The 17,156-nt window shown below is 55.4% G+C and overlaps 1 protein-coding gene across 1 annotated transcript; it reads left to right on the plus strand.

Moving 5' to 3' along the window:
* Positions 1 to 7,591: 7,591 nt before the first annotated feature.
* On the plus strand, positions 7,592 to 16,201 carry SLC9A5 (solute carrier family 9 member A5). Its single transcript, XM_026080991.1, has 12 exons — positions 7,592 to 8,068; positions 8,199 to 8,419; positions 8,594 to 8,796; positions 9,835 to 9,924; positions 10,071 to 10,141; positions 10,929 to 11,058; positions 11,567 to 11,655; positions 11,965 to 12,091; positions 12,222 to 12,392; positions 13,068 to 13,137; positions 13,393 to 13,524; positions 13,825 to 16,201. The coding sequence occupies exons 1-12, from the start codon at positions 7,788 to 7,790 to the stop codon at positions 14,292 to 14,294; spliced, it is 2,055 nt and encodes a 684-aa protein (XP_025936776.1). The 5' UTR covers positions 7,592 to 7,787; the 3' UTR covers positions 14,295 to 16,201.
* The last annotated feature ends 955 nt before the right edge of the window (positions 16,202 to 17,156 follow it).

Genomic DNA, 17,156 nt, shown 5'->3' on the forward strand with positions numbered 1-17,156 from the left:
CAGCTGGGGAGGAGCAGCCCCTACTTCCCCTCTCTGCTGCAAGAGGCTGCTGCGGAAAGGTGCAAGGAGCTGGGACAGAGGATGTGGTTTGAGGTCCCTGGGGAGAATTGCCACAGCCACAGGCTGTGGGGCTGGCTTTGCTCCTGTCCCTGCTCCCTGTGGTGCAGGCAATCTGTGAGTGTTGAGAGAGAAGACCAGACACAGAGAGATGCTGAATGGCTGCATCCTCCAGTGGACTGGCCGATGGCTGCACTTGGGTGCAGGATACCAGGGCACCCTGGGATCTTGGAGGGGATGCCCACATGTGGGTGCAGAGCAGGCTCTCAACAGACATCCCCTGGGGCTGGTCCCCTGGGGTGGCTCTGTCTGCTGTGCTGGGCCCAGGGGAAGAAACAGTGACCTTGAACAAGGTTTCCTCCTTTGGGTCCAAGCTGTGTGGCATGGTCCCCATGGTGGGAGGGTGGGCATGCCCTTATTTTGGAGATGGTTCAATACTCTGGAAGAAATGTGCATTTGAAGTCAGGCAGGGGAGGGAGTCTCTGGGCAATTGGGGACCAGCAGGAGCTCCCAATATATAGGGGAAGACTACAGCTGTGGCCCTTGGCTGGCCTCTGCCTGTCCCAAGCACCATCAAAACTGCTGCTGTAGGCCTCACACTCCTTCCCTTTCTCTTTTTCCTCGGCCTCCTCATTAGGAAGAGCTAAAGTATTGCCATGAGTGAATTAAGGGGCATTATGAGCTTAAAAATATAACCTTTTGTCTGCAGCTGTGCCACCTCCAGCCACTGTACGCATCTGTCCTAGCTGCAGAAGATCAGACAAACGATTTCTTTCTCTGATTGTTATTGTCTTCTTTCAAACATCTCAGTGGAGCCGCTCTTTGTTCAGGTTTCCCTCAATGTGTTCCCCACTGCACCCCTGCCTTGTTTTTGCAGGCAGTGTCTGAGGATGCTGGAAATCCTGCATCCCCCCAACACCCTTTGGTGGACAGGTGTGCCGGCACGTGCTAGGGTCAGTGTGCTCCAGACTCAGCTGGTGAAATGGCCTGGGTTGCTGGGCTCATAGTCCCAGCATGAGGCTGCATCTTACATCCTAGAAGCAGCAGACCGGCTGCCCCTCTGCTGCTGTGGGTGATCCTGCAGGCATACCAGGGCTGAGGGACAGGAGCCCTGGACCTGGCAGCACTTCGCATGCTGCTTGCTCCATTTTCTCCCTATGGAGCACATGGAGTAGGCAGTTAGCCCTGGGTACATGCAGGTGGTTCTACTACTCAGCAGCAGGGAAAAAGGTACTGATTAAATCCAGATTGGTTCCAGGACATGGACAGTTGAACCTGAGGACTTCCTTGGTTTTTGGTCATTGCCAAACCCCCAGATCCCCCATGGTCCTCCAGCCTTGAAGCTAGCTGATGGCTTCTCTCTTCCCAGTGGGAAGTGTTGAACTGTGTGGAGGTTGGTGGCAGTGTTGAGACACAACCCAGATGGCCTGTTGTTCTGGGCTGTCTGGCTCAGCGCATTCTATGGGTCAGATTCATACATTCATAGCCTAGAGCAAGGAGTGAAATCTGGACCCAAAATGGAAAAGCTGTAGGGCTGCAGGCAGTGCTCGTGGATTAGCATCCTGGAAAGACAGTGCCTGGAGATGGTATGGAAACTGGAGCGTGTGTTGCCCCCAGAGCACACAGTGGGGGCTCATCGGGGACTCAAGGAGATGGCAACGGAGGAGGATGATCTCTGAAAGCAGGCAGGGGGCAACACTGGCTGTGTAGGCCTGAATCTTGGGTGTAGGCTGTTGCGGAGGAGCCGTTGCGGTTGCGGTGCTGAGCTGCCAGCTCACAACCCTGTGACTGCAGGGGAGGAAGTGGCCTGGGGCCTGTGTAACAGGGAAATGACACTGTAGGCTCTGTTCTCTGAGGCAGTCACGATGCTGGGGTGCCCTGAGCCAGCAGAGAGCAAATGCCCAGGGCGGGGAAAACTAGTTTGGGTGTTGCTTTCCTGTACAGGGAGGCGTCATCCGGGCTTTGCTGCCCTTTCCGTACTGGTCAGAGCATAGATCTGTTTTAATGAGACATGGGGAAGAGTGAAATGAGGGACCAGTGATGCTGGAAAGCCCAGATGTATCTGCATGGAGATGGTGCCTCCTCCTGCCTGGTAGTCTCTCAAGGCAGGGATAGCCAATGCCTGTGTGCTCAGTGTGTTTGAGGGGCATAGCTATATCATCCTGAAAGGGAAGCGCAGTCTCCCTGCAGTGTGTCTGTCTGTGCTTTCCTCAGGGATTTGGGGGTGTTGCTGTTTGGGGAGGACCAACCCTGCCTCATGGCTCTGAGTGTTGTCCTGCACCTGCTTCTCATCCACTTCTGCCCCAACATGCACCACTGGGCAGGGTTTTGCCAGCAGACAGACATTTTTCCACTCAGTAGCATCCCCACAGGTCAGGACCTTCAGTCCTTGCAGCACATGGTCCCTTGACCCTGTTGTTTCCAGTGCCTACATCTCTCTCCCTGGCTGCTTTTGTCTTGGTTTAGTTGTTCTGTGGTTTCCACTGGTACCCTGATCAACAGAGGGATGGTGCAGACTGGCCCAAAGTTCTCCCAACTGCAAATCCTGTATTATGGATGTCTGAGTGTAGATAATGGCTCTGAAGTTAATTCACATGTGGCTAAGTTACTGTTGCTGTGGGAACGTTAATACAGAAATTCTTGACTAGTTTGTATAAAATTAGAGCTTTTACCACCCATCCCTACTCACTGCTCCTGTGGTGCAGAGCTCCGCGTGTGAGGGTGGCAGCCCTTCAGTGGCGTGGCAGTGGGATCAGCCCTGTGCAGGGTAAGTGAAGCTATAAGCCCTTCTGTTCCCTGAGCCAGGTCCAGAGATCCCTGGGAAACTGAGTTGGTTGCAGTGGCCTCGCTCCAGAAATGCTTGGCTGCAGGCAGCACCACCCAACATGCTGCTATCGCACCACCCCCATCAGTGCTCCTGGTGTGATGGCAGAGGGTTTCCTACCCATATTGGTGGGTAGGGTCTCAGCAGCCCTGTCCCCAGCCCTGCTCCAGGCCATGCAGGGAAATGATGCGAAAGAGATGCCCAGTGGGGCCAGATGGTGCAGACTGGGCCACGCGGGGTGGCACAAGGTGGGAGACCGGTGGCATGGGTACTGGAGCAGGGCAGAGACCTGCCTATTCTCTTATTGCTCAATACCAAGGATGTAGGGAAGTGAACCACCTGGGATGCCCTCATTGTTAGATCAAGAGGCTGTGTGTGCAGACTGCACTTCTCTCATCACTGCTCTTCCTTTCTTTGCCTGGGTTTACGGCCCTGGATAAAGAATGATCGATGAGGGCTGTGAGCCAGAGCAACATCCCCTTAGCAGCATTGTGTGTTCTCCCAGATCCCTCTGCTCAGCCAGGGGATTTCTGCCATGCAGGTGCAGCACGGAGAGTGAATATGGGTTGCCAGTGAGAAACAGGGAGTGGAGATCTTGGCAATGCTCCTGAGCTTGCGAAAAGGGGCTGGATGTGTCGTTCTCTTGAAAACTTCAGAGCTTTGTTCCCGTGGGTGGGAAATGGTTTCACAGCCTGCCTCAATCACTGAGTGAGCATGGTTCGCCCACTGGTGCTGCCTTCCCCAGGCTCACGTGGGGTGAGCAGGGCTCTGATGTTGCTTGTGTGGCCGTTTAGTAGGAATATTGCAGGGCTGGAGCTCAGCCACCCCTTCTCTGGGCTATGGGCTTGCTTGAAGGGCTGAAGTCATCATATCAGCACTGCTTCGGTGGCACTACCAGGCAGGACCCCAGTCCCTGTCAGCTGGCGGAAGTGGCCTGGGGAGAGGAGGGTGCATGGGATGATGGATGCCCTAGGTTCTGTGGCTGTGGTACTTAGCTTCAGAGCCGTGACAGAAGGGCTGGCTTGGTCCCAGGTGCCTTGTGAATCATCACTCATGAGATCTGGCTGTGGTTGGTGTTGGAGCTGCAGCTCACACCACCCTGGTGCTTGCTACTTTGCCCTTGCCAGCTGTGGCAGTGTTTCTGGGGGTTGTGTTATGGCAGGGGAGCAATCCTGTAGCTTGCTAGGATTGTACAGACAGGGCTCACCATACCAAGGAGTAGTGCAGATCACTGTGAAGGACTCAATCAAAGAAAAGCAGTCCTTATCCTGCACATTCAGTCATGGGCTCAGAGCTGGTTGATTCTGCTTAGGAACTAGGACTTTGTCGCTGACTTATCTCATCTAATTCAGTGCTCAGCTGCAGTCAAGGAGAACAAATCAACCTAGAAGCATTAGAAAGGAGTAAAGAACAACACCAGGAGGCCACTACCTGAGTGCCCATGGTTTTCACATCTCAGGGATGCTGGGACTGGTCCCAGAACGGATAGAACAGGATTGGGACAGGTTCAGCGGAGGACAGCAAGGGCAACAGAGATATGGAAATCTACTGGGGAAGCATTGCTTATTCCTGAGCTTCTCTCTAGAGCCATGGGAGATGAGATGGTGGGCTAGGCAGACCTATGGTCTGTCCATGTGGGTCCCCAAGGAGGGAAGAAGCCAAGTGTCCTAGAGTCTACATGTGACCACAGCACAGCCTTCCTTCCAAAAGGAGACATGGAGTGGGATGAGTTGGCACAAACAATGGACACATCTAATCCAGCTAAAGGTCTTTAGGGGCTGAGTTCTGGGTGGGCAGCAGAGCTGGGCATGCAGCCAAGTGACAGCTCAGCAGCTGCTCTGATGTCCCTTGTACCTGCTGAGTACCCAGAGGCAAAGTGCTCAGAGATGGTTCTGGAAGTGCTTGGAGGAACCCACACCCCAGGAGAAGGATTCTTTCCAATAACCCTGGTGCTCTCAGGTGGAAACCTTGTTTTAACATCATGTGAACAGCTTCCCAGCATCTGATGGACAAGTTATGCTACAGAGGGGGTGGATGTCACAAGTGACAACAGGACTGACTGTGAGAACTCAGCTGTGAGGGCAAAACTGCTGTGAACCTCGCCAGTCCTCCCCTACGGGCTGCCCTTCGGGGGTAGCAAAAATACAGCACCCCATGCTATGGAGGAGAAATATACAGGGATGGGAAGTTGTCCTTGTGGCCTTTCTAGGAAGCTGGTGTGATTCGGGTTTACATAGGATAACCTGGCCTTGGAGATCAGGCTGCCTGGAGGAACAGGAGCTGCCTGGCTGGCACGGCGTCCCACTGGCTTGTGCTTGACTGCAGGCTTATTACCACAGAGCTGACAGATAAATATGAGGGTATAATCTGCTTGGTTTAAAAATATCCTGTTAAAAATCCTGTTTTGTAGCAGTTTAAGATTTGGTCCAAACCTCACATTGAATAAACAAATTACCCAAAGTGTCTCTAAATCTGCTGTTCCCATGCTCCTTCTTTCTCTGTGTGCAGGTAGGTTAGCTAGTGCTGAGGAAGGCTGCGCTCTGGGGAGGAAGCTAGCTGACTTGCTTGTGCTGCAGTGTTTTGCATGCTGCTCCATTTGCTTGCTCAGACAGCTGCAGACAAGGTCACCCCGCTGCCAGGGCTGAGCATCCCCATATCTGAGTGGGACAAAGTGTCCCTGTGACCAGGATGCCCTCACCTGAACAGCAGCCAGCATTGTTTGTGATGCTATAAACATGCTCACTGACTGGCTTTTTCCTTTAAGCATAGATGCCAAGGGCCAAAAAAGAAAAATACCCAGCTGCCTGGCTTTTTAGACAGTGGCTTGGGAGGAGAGGGAGGCTTTGAAGAGGCTAGGAATTGAAATCGTGACCTGGGAGTTTCCTGTGGCCAGCTAGCTGAAAGGTCTTCTGTGCACACATGGCCACAAAATGACCTTAAATGCTCTGTTGTCCCCCCCCCCCCCCAGGGGCAGTTGTGCCCCAGCCAACCATTTTGTGGAGCCTATGGATTCAGGATGTTCTGTCCATATGCCCCTTAGGCTGATGCTGACATTCTTCCTTTCCTTCCAGTTTTCCATCTGTCAAGGAAGGTGACATCCATCGTCCCGGAGAGCTGCCTCCTCATCCTGCTGGGGCTGGGCCTAGGGGGCATCGTGTTGGCCGTGGCAAAGAAAGCCGAGTACCAGCTGGAGCCCAACATGTTCTTCCTCTTCCTCCTGCCCCCCATAGTCTTAGACTCAGGCTACTTCATGCCCAGCCGGCTGTTCTTCGACAACATCGGCGCGATCCTCACCTACGCGGTGGTGGGCACGCTCTGGAACTCCTTCGCCACCGGCGTGGCACTCTGGGGGCTACACCGGGCCGGGCTCATGGGTGGGTGCACAGGGCTGAGGCCTGCAGGGTGTGGGGTGCAGCACCAGACTGGGCTATGGGCTTCCTGGCTTGGGTTGCACTATGGGCTGTATCTGCAAAAGATGGATTAGAGGGTGCAAGGTGCCCCCAAGCTCAGAGCTTTCTGCCTGGCCCCAGCGCAAATTCCCAGCAGGTATTGCAGGAGCAGGCTGATGCTGGCATCCCAGGAAACAACTCCCTGGCAGTGAGTGTCTGTCAGGGCATCAAGCGTGCAGGATAAATGGGCCCTGCTTGGCACTGGGCTGACTCACAATTTTGCTATTTTTGTCACCGACCTTGGCTAGCTTTGTTGCCTTGCTGTAAAATTGCCTGTCCTTGGCTGGAACCACTGGCCCTGGCTGGACTGGACTGTGTTTCAAGCTCTCTTGAGCCCAGAGAGACTTCCTGGTACCTGGCCCTGAGATGGGGTTGCCCAGCTCTCTTTGGTGTATACCTGCCTGAGGTGAAACGATGATGCACCTAGGTGCTGAGGGCAACATCCAAATCTTGCTCCCCCGTGTTGCAGTGAGGATGTGCTGACCCTGCCCGGCCTTGGATCCCTAGTGGGCTGGGACCACCCCCTGGCTCAGCCCACTATGCTCTGAGCCGGGACCCTGCAGCCAAGTTGCCAGGGGCAGATAGGGGACAATCTTGCTTCAGCAGCCAGGCTGCTTCACCTGGTGAAAGGGGCACTGGGGCTGGTGGTGCACCTGAGCTCAGTCCTTCTGTTCTGGCAGATCCGGGTGTCAAAGCTGGGCTGATGGATTTCCTGCTCTTCGGCAGCCTTATCTCAGCTGTGGACCCTGTGGCAGTGCTGGCTGTCTTTGAAGAGGTTCATGTGAACGAGACCCTCTTCATCATTGTGTTCGGCGAGTCCCTCCTGAACGATGCTGTCACTGTGGTGAGTTGGAGCTAGGGGAACCCTAAGGTGGAGCCTGACATGGGCTGCAGGTGCTGGAGTCCCCCAGAATAGGCAGAGGATGCAGACGACATCCCCAAACCTGGGAAGACCCATGCCCTGCTCTCAGGGCCCCTCTGCTCTCTTGGCCCTGAGGGAAGGGGGCAATGAGCGTGTACTTTGTCTACTGAAATGAGCTGTGTCCCCAGGCAGATGTGGGACTGGCGATGCTTCTTCTGCAGTGATTGTCCTGCCTGCAGCTGCTGCTCCTTTCAAGGCAGGGCCATATCCTGCCTTCCCCAAGGGATTTGTTTTGCCTGCAGGTGCTGTACAAGGTGTTCAACTCTTTTGTGGAGCTGGGCCCAGCTCACATCCGTGCCACGGACTATGTGAAGGGGGTAGGTGAGTATGTGCCCCATCAGTCCCTCCATTTCTCCCTCCAGCATGTGAGTGTGGCAGGGGGTGACCATAGTCATCATCGTGCAGCGGGGTGGGTGCTGAGCACCTGGAGCTCTTTGATACTCCATCCTAGCTGTCGTGTGGATCGGGCACGCACCGGCCATCAGGCCACAGGCCATCGGACGGTGGGTGCTCTGGCAGGGACCCTGACAGGAGCATGGGGCTCAGCTGGCCCAGTATGGTGAGGCTGTGGGGCACAGGAGCTGGGCTTGCTAGCTCGTGGTGGGCCCCAAGGGTGCAAACAAGCCTTCTCCCCGCAGTCTCCTTCTTCCTTGTGAGCCTGGGGGGCACGGCCGTGGGGCTGCTTTTTGCCTTCCTCCTGGCCCTGATCACGCGGTTCACCAAACGTGTGCGCATCATTGAGCCTCTCTTCGTCTTCCTCCTGGCCTACGTTGCGTACCTTGCTGCCGAGATGGTCTCACTGTCCTCCATCCTGGCGTGAGTACTGGGGTGTCCCTCTGGGGTATCCAGGAAAGTGGAGGCACTGTGCTGAGCAGTGAGGAGCTGCAAGCAGGCCTGCTTATCCTCCTGCAGTAGGGTCACGCTGGCTCCTTCTGCCCCTCTGCAGGGTCACCTTCTGTGGGATCTGCTGCAAGAAGTACGTGGAAGCCAACATCTCCCAGAAATCCCGTACCACCGTCAAGTACACCATGAAGACCCTGGCAAGTAGCTCAGAGACCATCATTTTCATGTTCCTGGGCATCTCGGCTGTGGATACCTCCAAGTGGGCATGGGATACAACACTGGTGCTAGGCACCCTGCTCTTCATCCTGCTCTTCAGAGCCGTGGGTCAGTCTGCCCAGCTGTGCTTCTGGCCCAGGCCTTTCCATGCCAAAAAGCAGTATCCCCCAAGAGGGCATGGGCAGGGGGCCAGCCATGGCTCCTGGCCTGGGCTTTGCCCTGTCTCCAGGAACAGGCAGGGCTCTAACAGCATCCAAGGCTCTCCTTCCCCTTCTTTTCTAGGCGTTGTCCTCCAGACCTGTGTGCTCAACCGCTTTCGCCTCATTCCTCTGGACAGGATTGATCAGGTGGTCATGTCATATGGTGGCCTCCGTGGAGCTGTTGCCTTTGCCCTGGTCATCCTGCTGGATGGGGCGAAGGTCAAAGCCAAGGATTACTTTGTGGCAACGACCATCGTGGTGGTGTTCTTCACTGTCATTGTGCAGGTCAGGATGGATGCTGTGCCCCTCTCCTGGTCACCATGCCCCGCCTCTAGTGCTCCCCTCTCACCCAGAGCCGGCTTGTGGGGCGAGGCTGGTGCACAGTACTGGGCATCCTGTATGCTCAGGACATGCCCCTCTCTTCTGCAGCTCATTCACCCCTGAGCTGGGCTCAGCAGGACCAGGAGGACTCAGATCTGGGCCCCAACCTGTCTCTCTACAAACCTCTTGCCCCTGCCTCTTCTCTGTACTGATGCTGCAGCTGCTTCTGCTAGCATTGGCTGGGTGAGGGGCCTGTGTGTATTCCCAGTGGGCTGGGGTAGGAGAAAGGGAAGGTCTGGTTATTGCCTTCCCTTGGTAGAGAGCTTGCAACCCTGTTTCCTCCAGCCCTGGCCCTCAGAGCATCTCCTCCTGCCTTGCCACAGCAATGTGCTGTGCAGCTGGCATGTGGGAGAAGTGGACTGCCAGGCATCCCATGAGCCCACAGGTGCCTGTTGCACCCCTCCTCTAGCCAGTGCTTTGCTTCTTGTGCAACTTTTGGTGCTCAGTGCCTCCCTGGCACCGCATACATCACATGGCTGCCATGCAGGACTGCCTGAGATGGCTGTCACGATGGTGGAGCCATGACCCAGGTTGTTTCTCCATTGCAACAGGGTGCATCTGGCCAGGCTGTTTTATTTACAAACCTGCTGACTGCCCATAGCTCTGGTACTCCTACACCCCTGGAAGGTGTCAGGCCAAATCCATGGCTGAGTGACCCCTCTGCCTGTGGGGAAGCTGTACCACAGATCGATGTGGGCTGGGTGGGGGGTGGCGAGGGTGGCGAGAGGGGCTGCCCGCCTGGACACTGGTACCCTTACAGGACTGTCCAGTCCCTGAACTGGCCATCACCTGGGGTCCCAGGCTCAGTGTCTCGGCTTGGTAGTGGTGCATGTGGTTTGCACAGATGCTTTCCGTGGGCAAGTCATGCTGCTTCTACTCCTGAGCCCCAGCCATGCTGCCTCACCCTCCCAGTCTTTCCCTTGCCCTCTGCTACCATTGCAGGGCCTCACCATCAAACCCCTGGTGACATGGCTGAAGGTGAAGCGCAGTGACCACCACAAGCCCACGCTGAATGAGGAGCTTCATGAGCACGTAGGTGCTGGTTCCGGGGCTGCCCCGGCTCCCCACATTGCTGGGGCTGAGCGAGAGCAATTCGGGGCCTCAGCACCACTGGGCACGCTCAGCCCTGGCATGCAGGGTGCATCTCCACCACTCTCACCCTCTTCTCCCCCCTCAAGGCCTTTGATCACATCCTGGCGGCAGTGGAGGACATTGTGGGGCACCATGGCTACCATTACTGGCGGGACAAGTGAGTGTCTCACCTCGGATTCTCCCTAGGCTGTCAGGTGGACAGGGGGCCTGCCAGCCACAGGGACATCCTGGGATCCCTGCTGGAGGACACCCCCACTCTAGGCAGGGCAGCATGAGCAGGAAGGCCATCTCAGCCTCTGTCCGTCCCTCTGGAAGTGCACAGTCTGGTGATGGCCTTGCTTTCACAGAGCAGCCCAAGGCTGCAGAGGCATCCCAGAGAGATGCTGGGCAGGTGTGAGAGGGACAGCCTGTCTGTGGTTCAGGTTGGTGTTGCTTGCTGGTACTGCAGCTGCTCTGGGGCCACAGGGTGTCCATGGTTGCTGGTGATAGCTGCCCCAGGGCACACCATGTCTCCCAAGGATGGAGCTGCACTGGGGAATGAAGCCTGACAAGGGACCAGCCCTGTTAAAACTTTGGGACTATTTTTCTGCAGCACCATGACAGGAAATGGATGCAAAAGCCTGTTTTCTGGAGGGGAAGCGCTCCAGCTGGGGAGTAATTCTGACCCAAGTCCCATCCCCATCATTAGTTCTGCCCATCACTCCCTCGGGCCTGCCAGGTTTCTGGCTTCCCCTTGGCCAAGGACAAAGGATCGGTGTGTCCCCATCCCCCTCCTGTCCCCCCCACAGTGGTCTGCCCATGGGAACAGCCAGATGCTGCACGCTCAACCTGTTTTTACCATGCTTTGAGCACTTGTGACCTTGCACAGGCAGGAGGCACCTGACCCTTGTACCTACTTGCCCCTTCATGGTTGCTAAACCACCCTTGTCTTCATCTCATGCCAGATGGGAACAGTTTGACAAGAAGTACCTGAGCCAGCTCCTGATGAGGAAATCTGCCTACAGGCTCCGGGATGAGATCTGGGATGTTTATTACAAGCTGAACATCCGTGATGCTATCAGCTTTGTGGACCAGGTAGCGGTGAATGGGCATGCCGCAGGAGCTAGGCCAGTGGGTTGGAGTGGGATGGCTCTGACGGAGCCACGACAGCTGGAGGAGCCAGCTGGGTCCTGCCTGGCCCGGAGTAGCTCCTTTCTGGCTGAGGCATTGGAGAGCTTCCCACTGGTGCATAGGCCCATGGTGAGAAGTCCAGCCTGGCCTTGTTTGCAATATGGCCATGCTGATAGAGACAGAGGGATGCAGATCCCATGATGGGCCTGGGGAATGGCTATTCATGCAGCTCCTTTGAGCACTGGTACTTGGTCTGGCTGCTGGGACATCTCCACAGCATCCCCCAGGAAACATCTGGCGGCTCTTGCAGGTGTCACATGCCTCCCCAGAGCGCTCTGCCTTGCTGGCTTGTGGCCTGGCACCAAGCTGGGCCCAGAGGCCCATGGGCACCAAAGGAGGCTGGTGACTCTCGTGTGGCCCAGCTGGCTCCCTGGCTACCCTGACACCTGCCCCGCTCTTTCCAACCCCGTAGGGTGGCCATGTGCTCTCTGCCGCCAAGCTGGCATTGCCCTCCATGCCCAGCCGCACATCCATGTCAGAGTCGTCCGTCACAAACCTCCTGTGAGTATGAGCACCCTGAGCCCCCAGCCTCCAGGCAGACCCTGTGGGACCCCTGCAGCTGCCTGCTCTTACTGGGGATAAGTTTTGCTGGTCCAGGTTGGGTTGGGGCAGGAGCCCTGCTGCATCATCCCATCTCCCCTGGCCAGGCTCCCCACCCTCACCCCACAGAGCTGTGCTGCCCCACCACCCCAAAACCCTGCTGACTGGCATGCCTCCTGGGCTGGCCCACAGCCAAGGGTGGGGCCGGCTGTCAGCTGTGGGGCCTGCCCAGGGCAGCAATGGGTGCTCCAGCTCCATCTCACCCTCTAGGAGGGAGAGTGGCAGTGGTGCATGCCTGGACCTGCAGGTGATTGACACAGTGCGGAGCCGCCGAGACAAGGAGGATGCGGTGATGCACCATGTGCTGCGAGGGAGCCTTTACAAACCTCGCAGGAGGGTGAGCATCCCTTGGGATGTGACAGATGGCTAACACCAAGTGTAACAGCACCCTAAATGGGAGCAGGGATGGAGGATGTTCCATGGGGCCAGCTTCTCACCCTGTGTCTCTTTGCCTCTCCCTTGGCCAGTACAAGGCCAGCTACAGCCGTCACTTCATCTCTCCAGATAAACAAGAGCGGCAAGATAAAGAAATCTTCCGTCAGAACATGAAAAGGCGGCTGGAGACCTTTAAATCCACAAAGCACAACGTCTGCTCTTCCAAGAGCAAAGCCAGGCTAAAGGAAAAGGGCAGGAAAAAGGCAAGTTCTCCCCAGTCTCACACTCCCTCACTAACTTAGATATTTGCCCTCCCCCAGGCTGTGGACAGTGAGGTCCTTCAGTGGGTAGATGAGGTGCTACGGGGCACTGGCATCTCCAAAACCACAGAGGAGAGCAGAGACAGGCTCCAGGGCCTCATCTCAGTTCTGTGTGTGCTTTGCATGAGCAGTGTGGGCACACAGCTAGCATGGACCAAACACAGGGGTGCATGAGAGTTGCATGTCCATGTGTTCCCATCATGTAAGAACAGCCTCAGGGTACTCGTTTCCTGGGCAAAGTGGTTGTGAGCCCTGGAGGAACATTTTCAACCTGCCACAGGAGCTAAAAGCTTGTTTTCAAAGTGCACTCAGTGTAAAGTAGCCTGAACGTTGTTGCAGATCCAGGGGGGGTTAGGCCCAGAAGCATGACACTGCTTCTCAAGCTGGGCCTTTGGTGTCTGCCACATTTGAAGGCTTTTGAAGCCATTACAGCTGAGCTGTTTATTACTGAGCCATGAAGGTGCAAAGTCTCAGGACTAGGAACAACTGGCTGCCAGCTATGAGCCAGCTGGGGTGAGAATGTGTCTCCTGGAGGCTACTGTGGCCTGCAGGGCTGTCTGGGGGTGGGGCTTAGGGTTTGCACAGGACAGGTCCCAGACACTGTCTTTTCCTTCACAGAAGGGCATCTCTCTGACCAGTGATTCGCCCAATGGGAAGACGCAAAGAAATGTCCCCTGGCAGGAGGCAGGTAAGGCCAGCAGGCTGGCAAGGTGACTCTCCAGGACCTGGTTTGCAGATCCTGGCAAGGGAATCTTGCTGGGCCAGTTGAGGTGGGATGGGAGAAGCCCTCTGCACCTGCTCGCTGCCCCACTGCTAGCTTGATGGTGGGACAGCACCCCAGGCTGCGCTGGCAGCAAGTTCTTCTCTCATGGGTGCTGGCTCCCTGGAGGGTCAGCTCACAGGGTGCCCCGTCCTCCAACCATCCCCCCGTATCTGGCTGCAGCTCCTGTCTTGGTGATGGTCAGCTCAGATGAGGAGGAAAGCAACAGCTCGGAAACGGAGAAAGAGGACGATGAGGGGATCGTATTCATTGCTCGAGCCACCAACGAGGTCCTGCAGGGAAAGAAGACTCCTGGTAGGGACCAGCACTTCCACAGTGGGCAGGGGAGCAGCCACCATGTAGTTTGTCTTTCTTCTGCCTGGGGGTCTAAGCTGCCCTCGGCCTGGGCAAAACCAAAGTCAGGGGAGCCAGGGAGAGTCGCTCTTCTCCATAGCCCTGGAGGCATGGCAGAGCCTCCCTGGGCTTCCTGGCAGCTCATGCATCCCTGAGTCATCTGAAAAGACTCTCCATTTGATACCTCTGGCCATGGCAGTGTTTGCGGGGCCCAGGGAGAGAGCAATATCCCTCTCACTGTCCTTCTTTCTGCATTCCCAGGCAGCCTGGATGTCTGCCCCAGCCCCTGCATCATCCCACCATCACCCACCTTGGCAGAGAAGGAGCTGCCATGGAAAGGAGACCAGGCTGATCTGGCTGTTTATGTCTCCTCGGAAACCACCAAAATCGTACCAGTGGATATGCAGAAAGCATGGAACCAAAGCATCTCTTCCCTGGAGAGCATTGCCTCCCCACCAGGCATCGAGACAGGACCACAGCACAAGAGATTTACTTGCCCAGTGCTGGAGGAGCAACCCCAGTCTGCCAGCCAGGTGACACCAGAGCAGAGGTCCTGCTTCCAGTTCCCAAGCCATGTCTCTAAGAGCAGCAGGTCACAGAGTGACAGCAGCCCGGATGGCACTGAGCAGCAGGAGCTGCAGCCTTTGATGGCTGCGGAGGAGCCGAACAGGATAGTGCCCTCCACGGAACCCAGGTGGCTCATCCAGTTCAACAGAGCAAGCCACCTTTGAGGCAGACTGTGGATGGGGAGGGGGCTGGGGAGCTGCAGACAGGCTGCAACCAGCTGACTGCTCTGCTGTCTTGCTTTGTAAAGCTTGTGTATGTCTCCGTAAACTCCATGAGTGGCAGGAGATCCTGGTACTCCTGCTGGAGCTGTGCTCCAGGCTGGGCTTTGCCCACACACCTGCCAATGCAAAACTGGTAGGTAAATGAGCTTCATGCTGCAATAGCAGGTACCATCCACCCAGGGAGGTGCAGACATAAAACTTCTTTCTTACTCTCTGGTCCTTACAATCCTTGCAGCCCTGGGAGGTCAGAGCTGTTCCTCCCAGAGCTTAGATTCCAGCCTGAATTGATTCTGCCATGGCTGTGCCACCCCGAGGTCTGGGGGTCCTGGCTGATAGGGTGTGACAGCTCACAGGTATTAGGGCACAAGCTGATTTTCCAGCCTGTCCATGCATAGGAGGCGTCCCAGGCAGAGGGCAGGAAGTGGAGGCCAGTGCATGAGAGACAGCCCATCCCCATAAAGTGACTGAGCCATTGACTTCAATGCTGCCATAGCGCTGGTTTCCCTACAGCAAGCATGGACTTTGGCCATGAGGCAAAAGATTGGCTCCTTTCCATGGCAGCTCTGTGTTGCCCGTGTTATGGTTGTACCACGGAGGCAACGCCTTGACCTTCTCAGGACTGGGAGCTGTGCTCCTGGGGATCGGCTCCACCAGGAGCCAGACTCCTGAACACATACGTACAGGGAGTCTCTTAGCACCCAACGTGCTGTGCCAACCTCACACCTTTTGTCTGGATGTGTTCCTGATATCTGCTGTTGTTGAGCTTTCCAGCTTTGATAGGAGGCAGCTGTCCTGCACAGTAACCTGAGTATTCATCCTGCTTGCATCCCAGTTCCTCCAGTTGCCTGGAGCCCATCAGCCAGGAGGGCTGGTTGCAGTGTGAGGAGGGGAGCAAGCGGGACAAGCAGCAGATATGAATGTACATCAGGAGCAGGTGCAAAAAGGGAGAGCTGAGAGCATCCTCGAGGTGGAAATGGCCCATGGAGTGAATCATTCCTGGTGTGATCCCAAGGGGCAGGAAGAACTGCGCCCCAAGAACTGCTGGGCACATGAAAGCTCAAGCACAGCAGTATTCATCCTACCTGCATCCCAATTCCTCCAGTTCCCTGGAGCCCATCAGCCAGGAGGCCTGACTGCAGTGTGAGGAGGGGAGCAAGCAGGACAAGCAGCAGGTATGAATGTACATTGGGAGCAGGGGCGAGAGGGGAGAGCTAAGTGCATCCTTAAGGTGGAAATGGCCCATGGAGTATCCCCAACCCTTTCACGCTGGCCCAGGCCATGGGGGCTACTGTGCCCAGCTGCTGTGCTTGAGCTTTTGTGTGCCCAGCCTGGGCCGAGGTGAGAGGGTTGGGGATGCGCCTCTTAAGGAAGAATGGTGACCTGGGCTGTTAATGCCAGATGTTAAGCCCATGGGGCTGCTCCCAGCGGAGCAGGTAAATAACTGCCTGGTCCAGCCTCTTTGGGGATGCTGAGACAGCAGGTGTTGAGGGGACACTTAGATGTGCTCAGTAAGCAGTACTGGAGCCCAGTATGGGGCAAGTGAGCTGGTGGTACACAGTGGTACTGTTAGCAAGATTCAGCAAAGGCCATTCCACTCTCTACCTGCCCCACCAGCTTGAGTGTGAGGTTTTTTGGAAGGTTTTTATATAGTTTTGCATTTCTTGTATGCCTTATTCTGGTTTTGATTTCTGATAATTGGGCCATATTAAATCTCTAGCTGGGTCAGTGTTTTCTGTAGCCATGGGCACCACAAATGACTCAAGGCTTATCTTATTTGCAAGAATATTGTTTTAATGTGAAAATATATGCAGACTATTTTGTAATGTTCAATAAATTGGAGTTGGAGCAGGTGTCACCATCTGGTCTCACTGCTGTCTGGAAACATTTGCACATCTTGCTTCCTGCAGCTCCTGGTTTGGTTCTCCCTCACAAACACCACATCCTCATACCTCCCTGCTCTTCTCCACCCTAGGACACAGCCCACCTCTCAGATTTGATGTGCCTAACTGGCTTTCCTAGTTTGATAATGTTTGCAGAAAATGTGAAATTCTTTCCAAATAGATGCTTATTTGCAGTCTTGCTGTAACACCCGACCCATCGTTAGGTCATTTCTCACTGGAGCATCCAGCAAGAGGCCAGCAGGCAGCCTGATGTCTCTGAGTTAGCTCTGTGCTGCTGTCTTCCTAATGGCCATTCCTGCTGAGCATCATGTTTGCCTGCACAACAGCACAGTGCTGAGAGCCCATATCTTCCCATATGCCTACCCACCTCTACAGATTTGACATCTCTCTGAGGCCCCTGGTGTCACAAAAGAAGACACCCTATATGTTGCAGTTTTTAGAGAAGCACCATCCCCAAAGAGCTTTCAGCACCTTCTGAGATGTTGAAGCTGTGAGCATGTCCATGCTTCCTACCTCTTTGCCAAAAAACATGCTACACTTTTCAGATAGGTCCATTTCAGGGTATTCTCGATTATAGGAACCTCTCAAACTGATAAGCTCAAATCACTGCCACAAATCCAACCCTGAAAAACCCTTTTCCAGCTCAGCCTGAATTGTTGGGCAGCTGCACCTGTCTATGCCAGTAGAGAGGCTGGTAACTTCCCTCGCTCTGTTGGCCACACTCCTCCTAAGAGAGCCCCCAAATGTGGTTTACCTGATTCACAGGATCAACATTTTGCTCATATTCAACTTGACATCTTGACATCTTCAGTTCCTGGTCCCAGGATCTTTGCGCTGCTCCCAGTTGAACCTCTTGCTCTTTCTGAGTTTCCCACCTGCCCTGCATCCCAATGTCACAGTGATG

Source organism: Apteryx rowi, unplaced genomic scaffold, assembly GCF_003343035.1.
Source record: "Apteryx rowi isolate R43461 unplaced genomic scaffold, aptRow1 scaffold_531, whole genome shotgun sequence".
Lineage (NCBI taxonomy): Eukaryota > Metazoa > Chordata > Aves > Apterygiformes > Apterygidae > Apteryx > Apteryx rowi.

What these genes read in the sequence shown, in the direction of transcription:
- SLC9A5 (XM_026080991.1), top strand. Translation starts at nt 7,788, where the DNA reads ATGGGGCTCAGCTGGCCCAGTATGGTGAGGCTGTGGGGCACAGGAGCT. An exon ending in TCGTCCGTCACAAACCTCCT is followed by an intron (nt 11,656 to 11,964) that starts GTGAGTATGAGC and finishes CTCACCCTCTAG; the next exon opens with GAGGGAGAGTGGCAGTGGTG. An exon ending in AGGAAAAGGGCAGGAAAAAG is followed by an intron (nt 12,393 to 13,067) that starts GCAAGTTCTCCC and finishes TTTCCTTCACAG; the next exon opens with AAGGGCATCTCTCTGACCAG.